At 41.3% G+C, this 21,412-nt stretch overlaps 1 protein-coding gene across 1 annotated transcript in view; it reads left to right on the forward strand.

The window, feature by feature from the left end:
* The window catches only part of LOC132542372 (transmembrane protein 39B-like), a 32,928-nt gene extending 17,189 nt beyond the window's left edge, over positions 1-15,739 (forward strand). Inside the window, exon 4 of the mRNA XM_060204944.1 lies at positions 15,416-15,739. Within this exon, the coding sequence (XP_060060927.1) occupies positions 15,416-15,578 (163 nt within the window). The 3' untranslated portion in view covers positions 15,579-15,739. The remainder of the gene's footprint in view (positions 1-15,415) is intronic.
* Positions 15,740-21,412: the final 5,673 nt, after the last annotated feature.

Genomic DNA, 21,412 nt, shown 5'->3' on the forward strand with positions numbered 1-21,412 from the left:
CTGCACTACCACCCAACTCCCATAAATAAATATTTTTTTTAAAAGAAGAAAAAAGGCTGAGTAGTGGCACACCTGGTTGAGTGCACATATGACAATTCACAAGGACCCAGGGTCAAGCCCCCTGCCCCCACTTGCAGGGGAAAAGCTTGATGAATGGTAAAGCTATACTGTAGATATCTTTCTCTCTTTTCCCTTTATCTTTCCCCTTCCCTCCACTTCTCTGTTTCTATCAGTAAATAATAATAAAGTAAGAGATGGGAGTTGGGCAGTAGCGCAGCATGTTAAGCACACATGGCACAAAGCATAAGGACTGGTGTAAGGATCCCGGTTCGAGCACCCGGCTCCCCAACTACAGGGGGTTCGCTTCACAGGCGGTGAAGCAGGTCTGCAGGTGTCTATCTTTCTCTCCCCCTCTCTTTCTTCCCCTCCTCTCTCCATTTCTCTCTATCCTATCCAACAATGACAATGTGAATAACAACAAGAATAACTACAACAATAAAACAACAAGGGCAACAAAAGGGAAAATAAATAAAAATATTTAAAAAAAGAAGAAGTGGTCCAGGAGGTGGCACAGTAGATAAAGCATTGGATTCTCAAGCATGAGGTCCCGAGTTCAATCCCCGGCAGCACACGTACCAGAGTGATGTCTGGTTCTTTCTGTGTCGCCTCCTTTCTCATGAATAAATAAATTATTTTTTAAAAAGAGAGAGAGAGAAGAGGAAAAGGAGAGTAAAAGTTACCATAGCACCAGAGCTTCTCCCAGTGTAATGGGGGCCATCCTCAAGCCTGCATCATGTACATGGCAAGACAGGCATCTTCCCAGGTAACCCCAGAATGCGCATCTTACTGTGCTCGAGGCATTGGGTTTGAGCCCCAGCACTACATGGGAGCAATGTACAGCACCAGAGGAAACCTCACAGATAGTGGAGCCATGCTGTTTCTGCTCTCCCTCCTCCTCCCCTCCCCCTCTTCCTTCCCCTCTCCTCTGTCTTTTTAAAATTTTATTTATTTATTGAATAGAGACAGCCATAAATTGAGAGGGAAGGAGGAGAGATAGATAGGTAGGTAGGTAGATAGATAGGTATGTAGGTAGGTGGATAGATAGAGAGAGATTGATAGATACCACAACACTTGGAAAGCTTCCCCCCAGCAGTTGGAGACCTGGGGCTCGAACCCGGTTCCTTGCACATTGTAATGTGTGCTTAGCCAGGTGCACCACTATCCAGCCCCTCTCCTCTCTCTAATATAAAAAGAACATCTGCTGTGGACTAAAGGTTGATATAACGATTAGAGTGCAGGACCTATAAGCGTAAGGTTCCCAGATAAATCCCTGGCATCATATGTGCCAGAGAGGTGCTCTGATTCTCTTTCCCTCTCAATAAGAATAAGACATTTGTTATGTTATATATTTGGTCATGAGTTACCTTCCTATGCAGAAAGAGCTGCCTCTGATATGTACAGCCACAAGAATGTGTATTTTGGGAGTGGAGCGGTAGCACAGCGGGTTAAGTGCAGGTGGCGCAAGGACCATTTAAGGATCCCAGTTCATACCCCCAGCCCCACCTGCAGGGGAGTCGCCTCACAGGTGGTGAAGCAGGTCTGCAGGGGTCTGTCTTTCTCTTCCCCTCTCTGTCTTCCTCTCCTCTCTCCATTTCTCTCTGTCCTATCCAACAACAACGACATCGATAATAACTACAACAATAAAACAACAAGAGCAACGAAAGGGAATAAATAAATAAATAAATAAATATTTTTTTAAAGTATTTGCATTTCTCTTTTGTGGCACTATGTACATTTTATTTTACTTTAGTTTTTCAGATGGAACAATGCTAAAACAGAAAGAAGCCACAACTCTGAAGTTTCTTTCAGAACAGTGGGAACCAGGATCAAGCCTGGATTACTCACATGGCAAAGCAGTGTACTATTTTGCTGGCCCTTTAATTCTCATAGTATTTGTTGAGTATCTATCAAGACAGTTCTGGGTTTGAATCCCAGCTCTGTTACTTGCTCTAATTGTGTTATCTTTTGCGTATCCAGTTCACTTCCCTCAGCCACAGGCTCCTTGACTGAAAAGAGCATAAAGGAGAGAGCCCGGAGGTTGCTCCCCTCTGGTAGAGTGAAAATTGTATCATAAACAAACTCCTGGGTTCAAGCCCCTGGCCATCACACAGAAACACCATGCAAAGTGGAAGCAAGACTTATTTAGGGGCACACTGGCTGAAGTGTGGGACTCTCAGGCCCAGCATCCCATATGCCACAGTCATGCTCTGCTTCTCTCTCCCTGTCAGTCGTACTCTGCATTAATAAGCAATCTTTATTTTATTTATTAATTTTTTTGTAATTTTAAATTTTTTTTTATTGGAGAACAGCCAGAAATTAAGAGGGAAGAGAGAGACAGAGAGAGATAGAGAGACACCTGCAGCACTGCTTCACCACTTGCAAAGCTTTCCCTCTGCAGGTGGGAACAGGGAGCTCGAACCTGGGCCCTTGTGCACTCACCAGGTGCGCCACCACCAGGCCTCCTTTTTTTGTGTGTGCCTCCAGGGTTATTGCTGGGGCTCTGTGCCTGCACTAGGAATCCACTGCTCCTGGAGGCCATTTTTCCCCCATTTTGTTGCCCTTGTTGCCTTTGTTGTTACTGTTCTTATTGCTGTTGTTGTTGGACAGGACAGAGAGAAACTGAGGGGGAGAAAAAGACACCTACAGTCCTGCTGCACTACTTATGAGGTGACACCCCCCCACACCAATGGGGAGCCAGGGGCTTGAACCACCATCCTTATGCTGGTCCTTGTACTTTGCACTATGTGTACTTAACCAGGTACACTACTGCCCAGCCCCCTTTAATTAATTAATTTATTTATTTAAAAACTTATTCCCTTTTGTTGCCCTTGTTTTATTGTTGTAGTTGTTGTGATTGATGTCGTCATTGTTGGATAGGACAGAGAGAAATGGAGACAGGAGGGGAAGACGGGGAGAGAAAGATACCTGAAGACCTGCTTCACCGCTGGTGGGGAGCTGGGGCTCAGACCAGGATCTTTACACTGGTTCTTGCACTTTGCACACCTGCGCTTAACCCACTGCACTACCACCCGACTCCCTATTTTATTTTTTAAATATATTGTATTTAATTTTTAAAAGATTCTATTTATTTATTCATGAGCAATGATAGGAGAGAGAAAGAACCAGATATCACTCTGGTGCATGTGCTGTCAGGGATTGAACTTGGGACCTCATGCTTGAGAGTCCAAAGCCTTATCCACTGTACCACCTCCTAAACTATTTATTTTGTTTTAATGAGTGAGAGCAGGACAGAGAAAGGCCACAGCACTGCTCAGCTCTGATTTATGGTAGTGTTGGGGGTTGAATCTGAGACCTTGGAACTTCAGGCATGAAAATCTTTTACATAACCATTATGATATTTCTCCAGCCCAATAAATAATCTTTAAAAAATAAAAGAGAGAGAGTCGGGCTGTAGTGCAGCAGGTTAAGTGCAGGTGGCACAAGGACCAGCGTAAGGATCCCAGTTCGAGCCCCCAGCTCCCCACCTGCAGGGGAGTCAGTCACTTCACAAGCGGTGAAGCAGGTCTGCAAGTGTCTTTCTTCCCCCTCTGTCTTCCCCTCCTCTCCATTTCTCTCTATCTTATCCAACAATGACAACATTAATAACAACAACAGTAATAACTACAACAGTAAAACAAAAAGGGCAACAAAAGGGAAAAAAATAAAAGATGGGGTGGGGCGGTAGCACAGCGGGTTAAGCGCACATGGTACAAAGTGCAAGGACCTGCATAAAGATCTCAGTTGCAGCTCCTGGCCCCCCACCTGCAGTGGGTCGGGGGTGTTCCATAAACGGTGAAGCAGATCTGCAGGTATCTTATCTTTTTCTCTCTCTCTATCTTCCCCATCTCTCTTGATTTCTCTCTGTCCAACCCAACAACAACAACAGCAATAACAACAATAGTAGTAAAAACAAAGGCAAGAAAATTGGGAAAAATTGCCTCCAGGAGCAGTGGATTCATAGTGCAGGCACTGAGCCCCAGCAATAACCCTGGAGGAATAGATAAATAAATAAATAAATAAATAAATAAATAAATAAAGATAGTGCGGGGGTAGATGACATGATTGTGCAAACAGATTCAGGCCTGTGGCTCCAAAGTCCAGGTTCAGTCCCTCACACCACCATAAGCCAGACATGATCAGTGCTCTGGTAAAAAAATAAAATTAAAAAAGGTGGGTGGTCCAGGAGGTGGCATAGTAGATAAAGCATTGGACTCTCAAGCATGAGGTCCTGAGTTTGATCCCCGGCAGCACATGTACAAGAATGATGATGTTTCTGGTTCTTTCTCTTCCTATCCCTCTCATTAATAAATAAATAAAATGTTAAAAATAATAATAATAAGATGGGGCAGGGGAGATAGCATAATGGTTATACAAAGAGACTTTTTTTAATTTAAGAAATGATTAATTAACAAAACCATAGGGTAGGAGGGGTACAATTCCACACAGTTCCCACCACCCAATCTCCATATCCCACCCCCTCCCCAGTAGCTTTCCCATTCTCTATCCCTCTGGGAGGATGGACCCAGGGTCATTGTGGGTTGCAGAAGGTAGAAGGTCTGGCTTCTGTAATTGCTTCCTCGCTGAACATGGACGTTGACTGGTCGGTCCATACTCCCAGTCTGCCTCTCTCTTTCCCCAGTAGGGTGGGTCTCTGGGGAATCGGAGCTCCAGGACACATTGGTGGGGTCTTCAATCCAGGAAAGCCTGGCTAGTATCCTGATGGAGTCTGGAACCTGGTGACTGAAAAGAGAGTTAACATACAAAGCCAAACAAATTGTTGAGCAATCATGGACCCAAAGCTTGGAATAGTGGAGAGGAAGTGTTAGGGAGGGTACTCACTGCAAACTCTAGTGTACTTCTGCTTTCTTACTTTGGTGCCATACTCCAAACTCAGTCAATTTCTGCTTTGCGTTTCTACGTCTTTTTTTTTTTTTACATGCATAACATTCCCCAGATTCCCATTTAACAATACAACCCCCACTATTTCATTCATAATTTTTCATGGACCTGTATTCTCCCCATCCACCTACCCACCCCAGAGTCTTTTACTTTGGTGTCATACTCCAATTCCATTTCAGGTTCAACTTGTGTTTTCTTTTCTAATCTTGTTTTTCAACTTCGGCCTGAGAGTGAGATCATCCCATATTCATACTTCTGTTTCTGACTTATTTCACTCAACATGATTTTTTCAAGGTCCATCCAAGTTCGGCTGAAAACGGTGAAGTCACCATTTTTTACAGCTGAGTAGTATTCCATTGTGTATATATACCACAACTTGCTCAGCCACTCATCTGTTGTTGGACACCTGGGTTGCTTCCCAGGTTTTGGCTATTACAAATTGTGCTGCCAAGAACATATGTGTACATAGATCTTTGTGGATGGATGTGTTGGGTTCCTTAGGATATATCCCCAGGAGGGGAATTGCAGGGTCATAGGGTAGGTCCATTTCTAGCCTTCTGAGAGTTCTCCAGACTGTTCTCCACAGAGGTTGGACCAATTGACATTCCTACCAGCAGTGTAGGAGGGTTCCTTTGACCCCACACCCTCTCCAGCATTTGCTGCTGTTACCTTTTCTGATGTGTGACATTCTCACAGGAGTGAAGTGATATCTCATTGTTGTCTTGATTTGCATTTCTCTGACAATCAGAGACTTGGAGCATTTTTTCATGTGTTTCTCAGCCTTTTGGATCTCTTCTGTGGTGAATATTCTGTCCAAGTCCTCCCCCCATTTTTGGATGGGGTTATTTGTTGTCTTGTTGTTGAGTCTGGCAAGCTCTTTATGTATGTTGGTTATTAAACTCTTATCTGATGTATGGCATGTAAAGATCTTCTCCCATTCTGTGAGGGGTCTCTTGATTTGGGTAGTGGTTTCTTTTGCTGTGAAGAAGCTTTTTAATTTGATGTAGTCCCATAGGTTTATACTTGCCTTAGTCTTCTTTGTAATTGGATTTGTTTCATTGAAAATGTCTTTAAAATTTATGCGGAAAAAAGTTCTTCCAATATTTTCCTCTAAGTATCTGATAGTTTCTGGTCTAACATCCAAGTCCTTGATCCACTTGGAATTTACTTTTGTATTCGGTGAAATACAGTGATTCAGTTTCATTCTTCTGCATGTTTCAACCCATTGTTTCCAACACAATTTGTTGAAGAGACTCTGATTTCCCCATATAATAGTCTGGGCCCCTTTGTCAAAGATTAGATGTCCATCTGTGTGGGGCCTCATTTCTGGGCTCTCAATTCTATTCCACTGGTCAGTGTGTCTGTTCATGTTCCAGTACCAAGCAGTTTTGATGACAATGGCTCTATAATACAATTTGAGATCTGGCAGTGTGATGCCTCTGGTTCTGTTCTTTTTTCTCAAGATTGTTTTGGCAATTCTAGGTCTTTTCTGGTTCCAGATAAACATTTGTAGCATTTGTTCTATTCTCCTAAAAAATGTGCTTGGGATCTTGATGGGGATAGCATTAAATTTGTAGATGGCTCTGGGTAATATATTCATTTTGATGATGTTAATTCTTCCAACCCATGAGCATGGAATATCTTTCCACTTCTTTGTGTCTTTTTCAATTTCTTTGAGTAGTGACTCATAATTTTCAGTATACAAATCTTTCACTACTTTGGTTAGGTTTACTCCTAGATATTTTATTGTTTTTGTTGCTATAGAAAAAGGAACTGATTTCTGGATTTCAATTTCTTCTAACTTAGTGTTTGCATAGAGAAATGCCACTGACTTATGAATGTTAAGTTTATAGCCTGACACATTACTGTATTGCCTGATGATTTCCAAAAGTTTCTTGCTGGATTCCTTAGGTTTTTCCATGTATACTATCATGTCATCTGCAAATAAGGAGAGTTTGACTTCTTCTCTTCCAATCCGTATGCCTTTAATTCCTTGCTCCTGCCTGATTGCTATGGCAAGAACTTCCAATACTATGTTGAATAGTAATGGTGATAGTGGGCAGCCCTGTCTAGTACCTGATCTGAGGGGAAATGCTTCCAGTTTTTCACCATTGAGTATGATGTTGGCTGTAGGTTTGCTATATATAGACTCCACTATCTTCAGGAATTTTCCATCTATTCCCATTTTTTGTAGTGTTTTGATCATAAAGGGATGTTGTATTTTGTCAAAGGCTTTCTCTGCATCTATTGATACGACCATGTGGTTTTTGGTCTTGCTTTTGTTGATGTGGTGGATCACATTGATTGATTTACATATATTAAACCAACCTTGCATGCCCGGGATAAACCCCACTTGGTCATGATGAACAATCTTTTTGATATACTGCTGTATCCGGTTGGCTAGAATTTTGTTCAATATTCTCGCATCTATGATCATCAGAGATATTAGTCTGTAGTTTCCTTTTTTGGTTGTGTCCCTGTCTGCTTTTGGTATCAGGGTGATGTTGGCTTCATAGAAGCTGGCAGGGAGTATTCCAGTGTCTTCAATCTTTTGGAAGACTTTTAAAAGTAGAGGTATTAGTTCTTCTTTGAAAGTTTTGTAGAATTCATTTGTAAAACCATCTGGTCCAGGACTTTTATTTTTGGGAAGATTTTTGATAACTGTTTCAATTTCATTAGCTGTGATGGGCCTGTTCATGTTATCCACTTCCTCTTTACTTAGTTTTGGAAGTTGGTAGGTATCTAGGAAATCATTCATTTCTTCCAGGTTCTCTAGCTTGGTGGCATATAATTGTTCATAGAAGCCTCGCATGATATGTTGAATTTCTGCAGTGTCTGTTGTGATATCTCCTCTTTCATTTACTATCCGATTTATTTGGGTATTCTCCCTTTTTTGTTTTGTGAGTCTGGCTAAAGGTTTGTCGATTTTGTTTACTCTTTCGAAGAACCAACATTTACTTTCATTGATCTTTTGTATGGTTTTCCTATTCTCAATGTTATTTATTTCTGCCCTAACTTTAGTAATTTCTGTCCTTCTGGTTGCTTTAGGATTCCTTTGTTGTTCTTCTTCTAGGTCTTTAAGATGTGCAATCAGGCTGTTTATTTGTGCCTTTTCTTGTTTCCTAATGTGTGCTTGAATAGCTATGAACTTCCCTCTTAGGACTGCTTTAGCTGTGTCCCAAATATTTTGATAGCCTGTGTCTTCATTTTCATTGAACTCCCGAAACATTTTGATTTCTTCCTGGATTTCCTCTTTGACCCAGAAGTTGTTTAGAAGTGTACTGTTGATCCCGGTTCGAACCCCGGCTCCCCACCTGCAGGGGAGTCGCTTCACAGGCAGTGAAGCAGGTCTGCAGGTGTCTATCTTTCTCTCCTCCTCTCTGTCTTCCCCTTCCTCTCTCCATTTCTCTCTGTCCTACCCAACAACGACAACAACAATAATAACTACAACAATAAAAAAAAAAAAAAGAAGTGTACTGTTGAGCTTCCACATTTTGGGACTGTTACTAATCTTTTGTTGATTGTTAAGTGTTAGTTTAATTCCACTGTGGTCTGAGAAGATGCTTGGGATGATTTCAGTGCTCTTGAATTGGCTGATGCTGTCTTTGTGGCCTAACATATGGTCTATCCTTGAGAATGATCCATGTGGATTTGAGTAAAATGTGTATTCCAGTTTCTTGGGATGAATGACTCTGAAAATGTCCAATAGTTCTAGGTTATCTATCTCTTCCTTTAGCTCCCTTATGTCTTTACTGATTTTCTTCCTGGATGATCTGTCAAGTTGAGATAGTGGGGTGTTGAAGTCCCCTACTATGATTGTGTTACTGTTAATATATTGCTGTAGCTCTTTCAGTAGAAGTTTGATGTATTTAGATGGTTTCTCATTGGGTGCATAGATACTAATAATTGTTAAGTCCTCTTGATTGACTGATCCTCTGAGCATTAAGTAGTGTCCATTCCTATCTTTTTTAATCTTATCTATTTTAAAGTCTATCATGTCAGATATGAGAATAGCTGTTCCTGCCCTTTTTTGTGGGCCATTGGCTTGAATGATAGTTTTCCATCCTTTCACTTTAAGTCTGTGTTTGTCTTGTTGCATTAGGTGAGTTTCCTGTAGACAACATATTGTTGGGTTGTGTTTTCTGATCCATCTTCCTGCTCTGTGTCTTTTAATAGGTGAATTCAGGCCATTGACATTTATTGATATCAAAGATTGAAGATATTTTAATGCCATTCTTGTAGAGTTTTAGAGTGTTTTGATATATGTCCTATTTGTAGTGGTCTGGTTGTTTATAGGAGACCTTTCAGATCTTCTTTCAGGGCAGGCTTGGTGACGGTTGCTTCCTTCAACTGTTGCTTGTCTGAGAAGGTTTTGATGCTTTCATATAGTCTGAATGACAATCTAGCAGGATATAGTATTCTTGGCTGAAAGCCTTTCTCATTGAGCACTCGATAAATATCTTGCCATTCTCTTCTGGCCTGTAGTGTTTGTATGGAGAAGTCTGCTGCTAATCTTATGGGTTTTCCTTTGTAGGTGACTCTTTGTTTTTCTCTTGCAGCCTTGAGGATCCTTTCTTTATCCTTATTCCTTTCCAATCTAAGTATGACATGTCTTGGTGTCTTTAGGTCTGGTTAATTCTGTTTGGGACCCTCTGGGCTTCTTGAATCTTTATGTCTTTGGTGTTGTCGAGACTAGAGAAATTTTCAGCTATTATGGCCTGGAGAATGCTTTCTTCCTCTCCTTCTCTTTCTTCCTCTGGTATGCCAATAATGCATATATTGTTTCTTTTGAAGTCATCCCATAGGACTCTGTTTTTGTTTTCAGCATCTCTTAATCTCTTTTTGAGATCTCTTACTTCTTTTTTAGTTGTCTCTAATTCATCCTCAATCTTGCTAATTCTGTCTTCAGCCTCATAGATTCTATTCTCTCTGCCCTCTACTGCTTTCTGGAGTTCATCTATTTTGTTGCCCTGCTCTGATATTGTTTTAGCTTGTTCAGCTAGTTGCCTTCTTAGCTCAGAGATTTCAGCTTTCAGCTCTCTAATAACCATGAGATTATTAGAATTTTCTTCCATATTCTCATTTGTTGTTGCTGCATTTCTGATTACAATTTTTTCATATTCTTTACTCACTCCTGTTATTATTTCCTTAGCTAATGTTTGGATGTTGAACTCGTTGTTTTGTGCTTCACCCTCTGGAGGACTTTTAGCTGGACTCTTGTCCTGGTTCGAGTCTCCAATATTTTTTCTTGTTGTTTTAACCATTTTATATATTATGTTATGAGTTCCCTTTATCAGTACTTTTCAAATTATTGAAACTATTGCCTGGATTGACTTGGGTCTAAGTAATTTAATTAAAGGGTTTACTGTGGTGGAAGTTAACAGTTTTTTTTCAATCCCTGAGTTGAAGCTCAGTGGTGTAAAAGCCTCTTTTTTTTCTTCCCTGTAGGCTATGGATGCCTGAGGGCTTTTAAACTATCAATAGGCTTCTTAGTTTAATCACTGACTCCTAACCAAGAGATAAAGCAGGGTGTGGCAGAGATAATCCAGTGGTTATGCAAAGAGACTTTCACAGCCCCTCAGCTATGCCACCAAGGTATAGGTCTTCTCCTGAGTTTCCTGGTTTGATCTCTGTCCCCTGGTGTCCCTCCCTGTTGCTGCTCCAGATTCTGAGGGTAGTAGCAATGGAGACTCAGAGTTGCACTTGGTGAGTCTCTGGGGAGTCCTTTCCTCCCTTAAACTGTCCACTTGTTGTGGAGCAGACTGGAGGTGGTGTCTCCACTGATAAACTGCTGAATGTTAGCAGTCACTTAATCTCTCCTTAGGCCCCTCTCTCCTCTCTGTCACCAGCCACGCATGTTTGTACTCACGGGTGATTTACTGGGTTTCTGTAGTCATTCTAGTCCTGTCTTGTTTCGGTCTGGGTGGTCTCCTTTGGTATTCCTAGTTGATCCGGGAGAGGAGAGGAGAGGTGAGGAGAGGAGAGGAGAGGAGAGGAGAGGAGAGGAGAGGAGAGGAGAGGAGAGAAAGTGATCTGCTGCTCGTAGCTCTGCCTCTGGAAGTCGAATCCTGACAAAGAGACTTTTATGCCATAGACTTCAGAGTCCCAAGTTAAGTCCCCTGCACCGCTATAAAGCATAGCTGATCAGTGGTCTGGTAAAATAAATAAATAAATACTAAAAAATAAAAATAAACGATGTGAGAAGATGGCACAGTGGGTAAAGGACTTGATTTTCAAGTTTGAGCATTAAATATTAAAAATATTTCAGGATTTGAGTTCCGGAGGCGGAACTACGAGCAGATCGCTTTCTCTCCTCTCCTCTCCTCTCCTCTCCTGGATCAACTAGGAATACCAAAGGAGACCACCTGGGAACAAAACAAGACAGGACTAGAATGATCACAGGAACCCAGTAAATCACCAGTGAGTACAAACACGTGTGGCTGGTGACAGGAGAGAGGAGCCTAAGGAGAGATTAAGTGATTCCTAACAGTTCAGCAGTTTATCAGTTTAGACACCACCTCCAGTCTGCTCCACCAACAAGGGGACAGTTGAAGGAAGGAGAGGACACCCCAGAGACTCACCAAGTGCAACTCTGTGTCTCCATTGCTACTACCCTCAGAATCTGGAGCAGCAACAGGGAGGGACACCAGGGGACAGAGATCTAACCAGGAAACTCAGGAGAAGACCTATACCTCAGTGGCATAGCTGAGGGGCTGTGAAAGTCTCTTTGCATAACCACTGGATTATCACTGCCACACCCTGCTTTATCTCTTGGTCAGGAGTCAGTGATTAAGCTAAGAAGCCTATTGATAGTTTAAAAGCCCTCAGACTCCCATAGCCTACAGGGAAGAAAAAAAAAGAGGTTTCTAAACCATTGAGCTCCAGCTCAGGGATTAAAACAACTGTTAACGTCCAACACTGTGAACACTTTATTTAATTTACTTAGACACAAGTCAATCCAGGCAATACTGATCAATAATTTGAAAAGTACTGATAAAAGGAACTCATAACATTATATATAAAATGGTTAAAACAACAAGAAAAAATATTGGAGACTCGAACCAGGACAAGAGTCCAGCTAAAAGTCCTCCAGAGGGTGAAGCACAAAATAACCAGTTCAACATCCAAACATTAGCTAAGGAAATAATAACAGGAGTGAGTAATAAATTAGAAAAAATTGTAATCAGAAATACAGGAACAACAAATGAGACTATGAAAGAAAATACTAATTATCTCATGGTTATTAGAGAGCTAAAAGCTGAAATCGCTGAGCTAAGAATGCAACTAGTTGAACAAGCTAAAACAGTATCAAGCAGGGCAACAAAATAGATGAACTCCAGAAAACAGTAGAGGGCAGAGAGAATAGAATCTATGAGGCTGAAGACAGAATTAGCAAGATTGAGGATGAATTAGAGACAACTAAAAAAGAAGTAAGAGATCTCAAAAAGAGATTAAGAGATGCTGAAAACAACAACAGAGTCTTATGGGATGACTTCAAAAGAAACAATATACGCATTATTGGCATACCAGAGGAAGAAAGAGAAGGAGAGAAGGAAAGCATTTTCCAGGCCATAATAGCTGAAAATTTCTCTAGTCTAGACAACACCAAAGACATAAAGATTCAAGAAGCCCAGAGGGTCCCAAACAGAATTAACCCAGACCTAAAGACACCAAGACATATCATACTTAGAATGGAAATGAATAAGGATAAAGAAAGGATATTCAAGGCTGCAAGAGAAAAACAAAGAGTCACCTACAAAGGAAAACCCATAAGATTAGCAGCAGACTTCTCCATACAAACACTACAGGCCGGAAGAGAATGGCAAGATATCTATTGAGTGCTTAATGAGAAAGGCTTTGAGCCAAGAATACTATATCATGCTAGACTGTTATTCAGACGAGATGGAGGCATCAAAACCTTCTCAGACAAGCAACAGTTGAAGGAATCAACCATCACCAAGCCTGCCCTGAAAGAAGTTCAGGTCTCCTATAAACAATCAGATCACCACAAATAGGACATAGATCAAGACAGTCTAAAACTCTACAAGAATGGCGTTAAAATATCTTCAATCTTTGATATCAATAAATGTCAATGGCCTGAATTCACCTATTAAAAGACACAGAGTAGGAAGATGGATCAGAAAACACACCCAACAATATGCTGTCTACAGGAAACCCACCTAACTCAACAAAACAAACATAGACTTAAAGTCAAAGGATGGAAAACTATTATACAAGCCAATGGCCCTCAAAAAAAGGTAGGAACAGCTATTCTCATATCTGACATGATAGATTTTAAAATAGATAAGATTAAAAAAGATAGGAATGGACACTACTTAATGCTCAGAGGATCAGTCAATCAAGAGGACTTAACAATTATTAACATCTATGCACCCAATGAGAAGCCATCTAAATACATCAAACTCTACTGAAAGAGCTACAGCAATATATTAACAGTAACACAATCATAGTAGGAGACTTCAACACCCCACTCTCTCAACTTGACAGATCATCCAGGCAGAAAATCAATAAAGACATAAGGGAGCTAAATGAAGAGATAGAAAACTAGAACTATTGGACATTTTCAGAGTCATTCATCCCAAGAAACTGGAATACACATTTTACTCAAATCCACATGGGTCATTCTCAAGGATAGACCATATGTTAGGCCACAAAGAGAGCATCAGCAAATTCAAGAGCATTGAAATCATCCCAAGCATCTTTTCAGACCACAGTGGAATGAAACTAACACTTAACAATCAACAAAAGATTAGCAATAGTCCCAAAATGTGGAAGCTCAACAGTACACTTCTTAACAACCTCTGGGTCAAAGAGGAAATCCAGGAAGAAATCAAAATGTTTTGAAATTTCAATGAAAATGGTGACTTCACCATTTTCAGCCAATCTTGGATGGACCTTGAAAAAATCATGTTGAGTGAAATAAGTCAGAAACAGAAAGATGAATATGGGATGATCTCACTCTCAGGCAGATGTTGAAAAACAAGATCAGAAAAGAAAACACAAGTAGAACCTGAAATGGAATTGGCATACTGCACCAAAGTAAACGACTCTGGGGTGGGTGGGTGGGGAGAACACAGGTCCTTGAAGGATGATAAATGACATAGTGGGGGTTGTATTGTTAAATGGGAAACTGGGGGATGTTATGCATGTAGAAACTATTGTATTTACTGTTGAATGTAAAACATTAATTCCCCAATAAAGAAATAACTTTTAAAAAATATTAAAAAGATTTAATGAGAGGAGAGGAGAGAGAACCAGAGTAATCACTCTGGCATACATGATGCTAGAGCTTGAACTGGGGACTTCAAACTTGAAGGTTCAGTATTTATTCACTGTACCACTTCCTAGGCTGCCTCACCCTCTATCATATATATATATATATTCCAGGGTTATTGCTGGGGCTCAGTGCCTGCACTACAAATCCATTGCTCCAGGTGGCCATCTTTTTTTCCCCATTGTTGTTGTTGGATAGGACAGAGAGAAATTGAGAGAGGAGGCCAAGACAGAGAGGAGGAAAGAAAGACACCTGCAGACCTGCTTCACCATTTGCAAAGCAAACCCCCTGCAGTTGGAGAGCTGGGAGCTCAAACCGGGATCCTTATGCCAGTCCTTGGGTTTTGTGCCCCGTTCTTAATCCGCTGCGCTACCACTCGACTCCCTAATTAATTAATTAATTAATAAGCCCTACTGGCAAAAATTAAAAAAAATAAAGAGGCACAAAATGGGCCAGCCACATAACTCATTTGGAAACTGTGCTGCTTTGTTATGTGCAACCCAGGTTCAAACTGCCCTACCATCCTGAAGGCAGCTTCAGTGCTTTGGTCTCTTTCTGTCTCTCTCTTTTTCCCCCTCTCTTGAAAGAAAAAAAAGAAGTACAACGTAACAGTACTTGAACCGCCAAAATAATTCATTTGAATAGTGCCCTGTTTTGCCATGTGCGTGACCCAAGTTTGAGCCCAGCCCTTAACCACATTGAAGGAAACTTCAGTGTTGTGGCATGTGTGTGTGTCTCTCTCTGTTTCCCCCTCCTTTCCTTCTCTGCCTATCGCTGTATAATAATAAAATAACATTACCAAGTATGTAGTGTTCTTAGTAAGAAGAAATACATGTAAAGCTCTCATTCCTGTGTCTGCAACATAGTCTGTGCCTGTTGCATGTGGGCTGTTAAGATTATTGTTGGTGCTAGACTCCGAAGGCAGGGACTCATCTCTTGCTTCCTGTTGTATCCCTAATGCTTGGCATGCACTCTGTTAATACATGTGTTGAGTGACTCATTACTAGATGGCAGGATGAATGAATGGAAAGGGGGATAAATTCTTCCCTCTGAGCATCCCAGAAAGCTAAGGCTCAGGGAGAAAGAAAATTCTCTCAGTGGCTAAGAGTTGGGATCCTGGCCTGTGAGCAGGCCTTCCCTCACCACTGTCTTCCCCAGCAGGTTTGGAATGTACATTCCGTTCCTGCAGCTGAACTGTGACCTTCGAAAGACAAACCTCTTCAGCAACATGGTCTCCATGGGTCCTCGGGAGGCTGTCAGTGGACTGGCAAGGAGCCGGGACTACCTGCTGACACTATGGGAAACGTGGAAACAGCACACTTGACAGTTGTATGGCCCAGAGGCCATGCCCACCTATGCCTGTTGCCTGTCTCCCAGCCTCATCCACAGTGAGGTGGAATACCTCAAGATGGACTTCAACTGGCACATGAAGGAAGTGCTGGTCAGCTCCATGCTGAGTGCCTATTATGTGGCATTTGTACCTGTCTGGTTCTTCAAGGTGTGTAGCTCAACCCAGGGAAGGGTGGGGTTGGGTCTTCCCCTAGTGCCTGCCCCAAGTGAGTCTTCCTGCTTGCGTAAATAGCTCCACTGTTTTTGATGAGGTTCCCATCTGTTCTCTTGAGGGCTAGAATGACCACTGACTATTGTATCATAGATAAAACAGATTTATTAAAAAGCAAGTGCCCTGCATAAGGTTCTGTGGTCAGTGAGGGGAACATGGCATTCCTTTTAATGAAAACTGAAAACAAAGAGCAATGACTTTTTCAGTGTGACTGTTTTAGCAGAGATGTCACAAATGCCCTGCCTTATTATTAAGTTTGAAAGCCAGAGTTCACCCAGATCTGAGTGACTCCCAAATGCCGATGTAATCTCTCTCTCTCTCCCTCTCTTTCTTCCTCTCTCTCTCTCTCTCTCTCTCTCTCTCTCTCTCTCTCTCTCATATTTGTATAGCATTCTGGGAGAGCGCCTCCTCAGCTGACAGTAGGTTCCAAGTTTGGGCTGCATTGGATGATTGTCAAGTTGAGAGGACTTAATGTCTGTTGTATGCCTACCACATGCTAGAATTTTCATGAGTAATTTACTTTCTCTAATCCTCTCACAAGAAGATGGTTGTGGGCTGGGGAGATAGCATAATGGTTATGCAAAATGCCTTTCATGGCTGAGGCATTGATGGTTCAAGGTTCAATCCCCTGTACCAACATAAGCCAGAGCTGCGCAGTACTCTGGTAAAAAAAATAAAATAGGGAGTTGGGTGGTAGTGCAGTTGGTTAAGCGCAGGTGTTGCAAAGCGCAAGGACAGGTATAAGGATCCCAGTTTGAGGCCCCGGCATCCCACCTGCATGGGAGTATCTTCACAGGTGGTGAAGCGGGTCTGCAGGTATCTATCTTTCTCTTCCCCTCTCATCTTCCCCTCCTCTCTCCATTTCTCTCTATCCTATACAATAATGACGACATCAATAACAACAACAGTAATAGCTATAACAGTAAAACAAGGGCAACAAAAGAATAAATAAATGAATAATAAAATAGGGGGCCAGGTGGTGGCACAGCAGGTTAAGTGAACATGGACTAAAGCGCAAGGATTGGTGTATGGATCCTGGTTCCAGCCCCCAGCTCCTCATCTACTGGGGGATCGCTTCACAAACAATGAAGCACATCTGCAGTTGTCTATCTTTCTTTCCCCCCTGTCTTCCCCTCCTCTCTCGATATCTCTCTGTCCTATCCAATAACAGAAATAACAATAATAACAAGGGCCACAGAAATGGGGGGGAAATGGCCCTGAGGAGCAGTGGATTTCGCAGTGCTGGCACCAAGCCCCAGCAATAACCCTGGAGGCAAAAATAAATAAATAAATAATAATAATAAGTTGATAGTTATTCTTATCCTCCTTTTACAAATGTGTAAATTACATCACAGAGGAAGTTAGATGACTTAGCCAGGGCCACATGGTTAATGAGCAGAGGGCTAAGATTTGAACTCATGTCTACTAACTATAGAGCCTGTGCTTTATCTCTGAACGGTAGGCAATAGGAATAGTTTTTCTTTGTAAAAGTCTTGAGTAGTGGGCTTGGGATCTAACACCATGATTAAACCTTCTCTGGTAGGTGATTGATCCATGATTTAGGCTACCCCAAGGTCACTCTAGAACTGCCCCTATCACCAAGGCAGATAGAATCAGGGAAGGGGAGAGAATGAAACTGTTGTGAGTATCCCTCGTCTTACCCACCTTCCACTGCCCGCAGAACACACATTACTATGACAAGCGCTGGTCCTGTGAGCTCTTCCTGCTGGTGTCCATCAGTACATCAGTGATCCTCATGCAGCACCTGCTGCCTGCCAACTACTGTGACCTGCTGCACAAGGCCACTGCCCACCTGGGCTGCTGGCAGAAGGTGGACCCAGCACTGTGTTCCAATGTGCTGCAGCACCCGTGCATTGCCCTCCCCATCTCTGCCCAACTCTAGCTGGCCAGTATCTGGAGTCACCTACTACCCCTTGCCAATCAGCCAGCTTATCATTATTGAGCATGTCTAGTAATGTGAGACCTCCCGGCCAGCACTGGAAGTGACAGGACTACTGAACAGTGACTAGAGATCAGAGAAAAAGTGCCAGGAGCCATTTCTCTGCTTGATAGGTGATAAGCTTTGAGACAATGAAACCCCTCAAGACAAGTGTTAATTCCCCCCTGGGCAGGCCATTTCCCCTTAGGTAAACCATTTATCAGTAATCAAGTGAGTCAACACACAGTTTGGTTTCCGCTATTTGTTGCAAGGAACATTCCGCTTTGAAGTGTTCTCCCCCTCCCCCCTCCTCCAGCATTCCCTCTCCTTCCCCAAAGCCTTATAATGCCTGTGAACACAATAAAATTTTGCAGCTTGATCAGAAACCTGTCTTGCTGTCATTCTCTCGTGTCTCGTGTCCCTTTCATTCTAGGTCTTTTTGGGTTCCTAGCCCCTGCTCACTGCCCTGCTGGTCGGGGCATTCTGGATCCCGGAACGTGGGGCAAAGAAGCCTTCTGGACCTAGGAACTCCACTGATCGAGAGGATAGGCCTATCCGAATTCACAGAGTCACCGCCGCTGAGGGGGTGATGCAAAGACTCGCATAGATCGCTACGGAGCTACCTGACCGTGAGTCGCATCTGAAGGAGAGTGTCACAGCGGCTGAGGTAAGCAAAACCATGGGACATGAATTTAGCAAACAAGATTTATTTATTAAAGGACTCAAGGAGTCACTCAAGACACGAGGAACTAGGGTTAAAAAGAAAGAATTAAAGAAGTTTTTAGATTATATTGGAAATATTTGTCCCTGGTTCCCCCAGGAAGGCACTATAGATGAGAAACATTGGAGGAGAATTGGTGATTGTCTTAATGATCACTATCAGTCTTTTGGTCCTGAACGTGTACCTGTTTCTGCCTTTTGTTACTAGAATTTAATTAATGATATCTTAAAAATTTATAATAATCACCCTGATATTAAAAACCTTGTTACAGAGGGTGAAAAGGTCCTCCGGCAACTTTCACGTCCGCCGTCCAGGACAAAGTCCCCATTCCCATGCCCTTCTGTGATTATTGATCTTGATCCCCCAGTACCCAGTCAAAATAAAAGCCTCCCTACACCACCGCCCCTCCGTTTTGTGCTCCGGTCCTTGACTTGGCCAATAATACTGATTAGACCACTTTCTTTAAAACTGTAAAATGTACCTTAGCCCAGAAAAAGAATTTCAAAGATTTTTCTCTGCTCGGTGGCGGTAAACTAAGCCCACCTGTTCCGCCCGCACAGCCAATCGTGGCACAGAGCTCCACTCCACAGATTGGCAAAGACTGCAGTCAATCATTCCCTAGCCACTAACGCTCCTCCTGGGGGGGGGGGGGGTAGATAGTCTGTGAGTTAGGAATCCAAAAACCAAAGCGGTTTTTCAAAGGGAAAATTTTCTTTTCACCAAGAATGTATGTTTTAAGGCTGTGCTAACCTTCTTTTCATTAATGTGTGTTAACCCCTAAGTAACTAAAGTTTGTTTTAAGTTTTAAATAAGATTTAGTTAAGCTAAATGTGGTTTTGAAGATCCCGACTCATAGAGTTGGCACACCTTTACCAAAGTAAAATATAAGACAGTTTCCTCCTTCTGATAGCTAATATCAGCATCAATTCATTAGTTAAAAGATTTTCTGAGATCTCTAGGCATGGTAAAATGCCTCTACAGTCTCTCTCACTCTTGAGAGAATTGTAAATCTTATCAGCACCCCAATACCAACTGCCACTGTTTGTTAATTTAATTCCATGCTTGAACTGACTTTCTAATAACCCCATCAGTGTAGAGCAGTGGCCTTGCCAAGAAAATAAAAGGGTTAAACATATTCCTGTCCTGATAAAAAATTTTCATTTGGCAGATGTGATTCAACAAAATTATTTAGTGTAAAATGGTCATCTAAAAGAAATGTTAACAGTAAAAATTTATTTTTACATTTCAGCTATGAGGTTTATTTTAGCTTTTTAAGTTACCTATCCAAATCAAAATGAAAAGATCAATTAAGTTGTGTACCCACCATTGTTCATAGCTGCCCTAAGGGTGTGATAGCTTTGTGATAAACAAAGGTCCTAGCAAACAAAGGTTAACATTTTACTTAAAATTGTTTTCAAGACTGGCTTGGGTTAGTAAAAGATAACACAATAGTTATGTTAATTATTTACATGCCAGAGGCTTTTGCTCTGGTTTACCTCTTTATATCTTTCTGCTTTTAAAAATTATCTGGTTTGTTTTAAGACACTGCCAGAGGTTTATTCTTGATAAATTAAGGTAATACATTGTGCTTTTGGTCTGATAGAAGATTTGTTTTGGCAAATCCTGATTGAACAAAATTAATATTTTGAATATTTAAGTTATGAGGTTTTATTTTAGCCTTTTAAGTTGCCATATTAGAGTTCTAAGGAACAAAATCTATTAAGAGTTTTATATCTATGCTTACTCATGATAGCCTTGTGATGAGTAAAGATCTTAGTAAACTAAAGTTATAATATTGTACTTAAACTGTCTAATCAGTTTAAAATAATGCTAAAAAATGGTAAACATTTTATCATGTCAACACATTAGGTATTGACTTTCTATAACATATTGGTATATTTTAATAAAGAGCCTTCTAAAATCATAGAAAAAACCTCAAGCCAATTCTAACCATTAGATCATCAATTAACTTGGTAAAAGTTCTCTCCCTAAGTAAATAATTACAAGTACATCTGCACATGAAGAACTGACTGCTCATATGGTAAGATTTAAAACTAAACATTTTTAATTTTTTATTTATGGGTGTGTGATGACTTCTAAAGTCACTCATATCCTAAATTTTTTCTCATTTTTTTACAAACCTCTTAAAAATTTTAACGCTTGACCTGCCATAGTGAGAGCACTTTACTGGCTCCTGCATTGTTTAATTAAGATCCTGTTATTCACACTTTTAAGATTAATCTCCATTGATAAAAGCCAATGCTCTCTGACAGATTGATGTAATTCACCTGCCCATGTTTAGTAAACAAAAACATTTTTTCTTTCTCAGTTGATATTTTTTCTAAATTTATGTGGGCTACAGCTCAAACAAGAAAAACTAAAACCCTTAAGCTTAATTAATAAAAAAAAGAAGGGTAGTGCACCCCCCAGTATTCAGTTGGCTAAAGCGTCAATGAATTAACATACTAAACCTTCTTAATATTTACAAAATTCTAATTGTCCATTTATTATATCTCATTGACAAAGCCACCCACTTTTCCAGTCACAGAGACATATTTCCTTTTTCTCTTTTTTCAACACTGGATGTCCATGTTTGTTTTTCTTTTATTATGGTGGATGACATTGCTTTTGCAAAATCCACAGAGTCCCTGTTGGCAAGTCCTTCCCACAAAGGACGCCATGGCAGTATATAGTCCAGCTAACCTCACCAGCCTATCCAAGTCTTCTCTTTCTGCTGACCTGCCACTGCTGACTTCATCTTTGCATGCTTATTGACTGCTCACTTTTCTCAAAATATTCCTCGATGTTCAAGGAACCTCACCTTAACTTCTAATGTGTATGTACCTCCTCTGTGTTTTGGTACAACACCATCCTATATTTTCATGTCAATTCTTCTCTACCTGGTCCTTGCCTCCTAGTTTTGCTTGTTCCACAGCT

Source organism: Erinaceus europaeus, chromosome 13 (genome assembly GCF_950295315.1).
Source record: "Erinaceus europaeus chromosome 13, mEriEur2.1, whole genome shotgun sequence".
NCBI lineage: Eukaryota > Metazoa > Chordata > Mammalia > Eulipotyphla > Erinaceidae > Erinaceus > Erinaceus europaeus.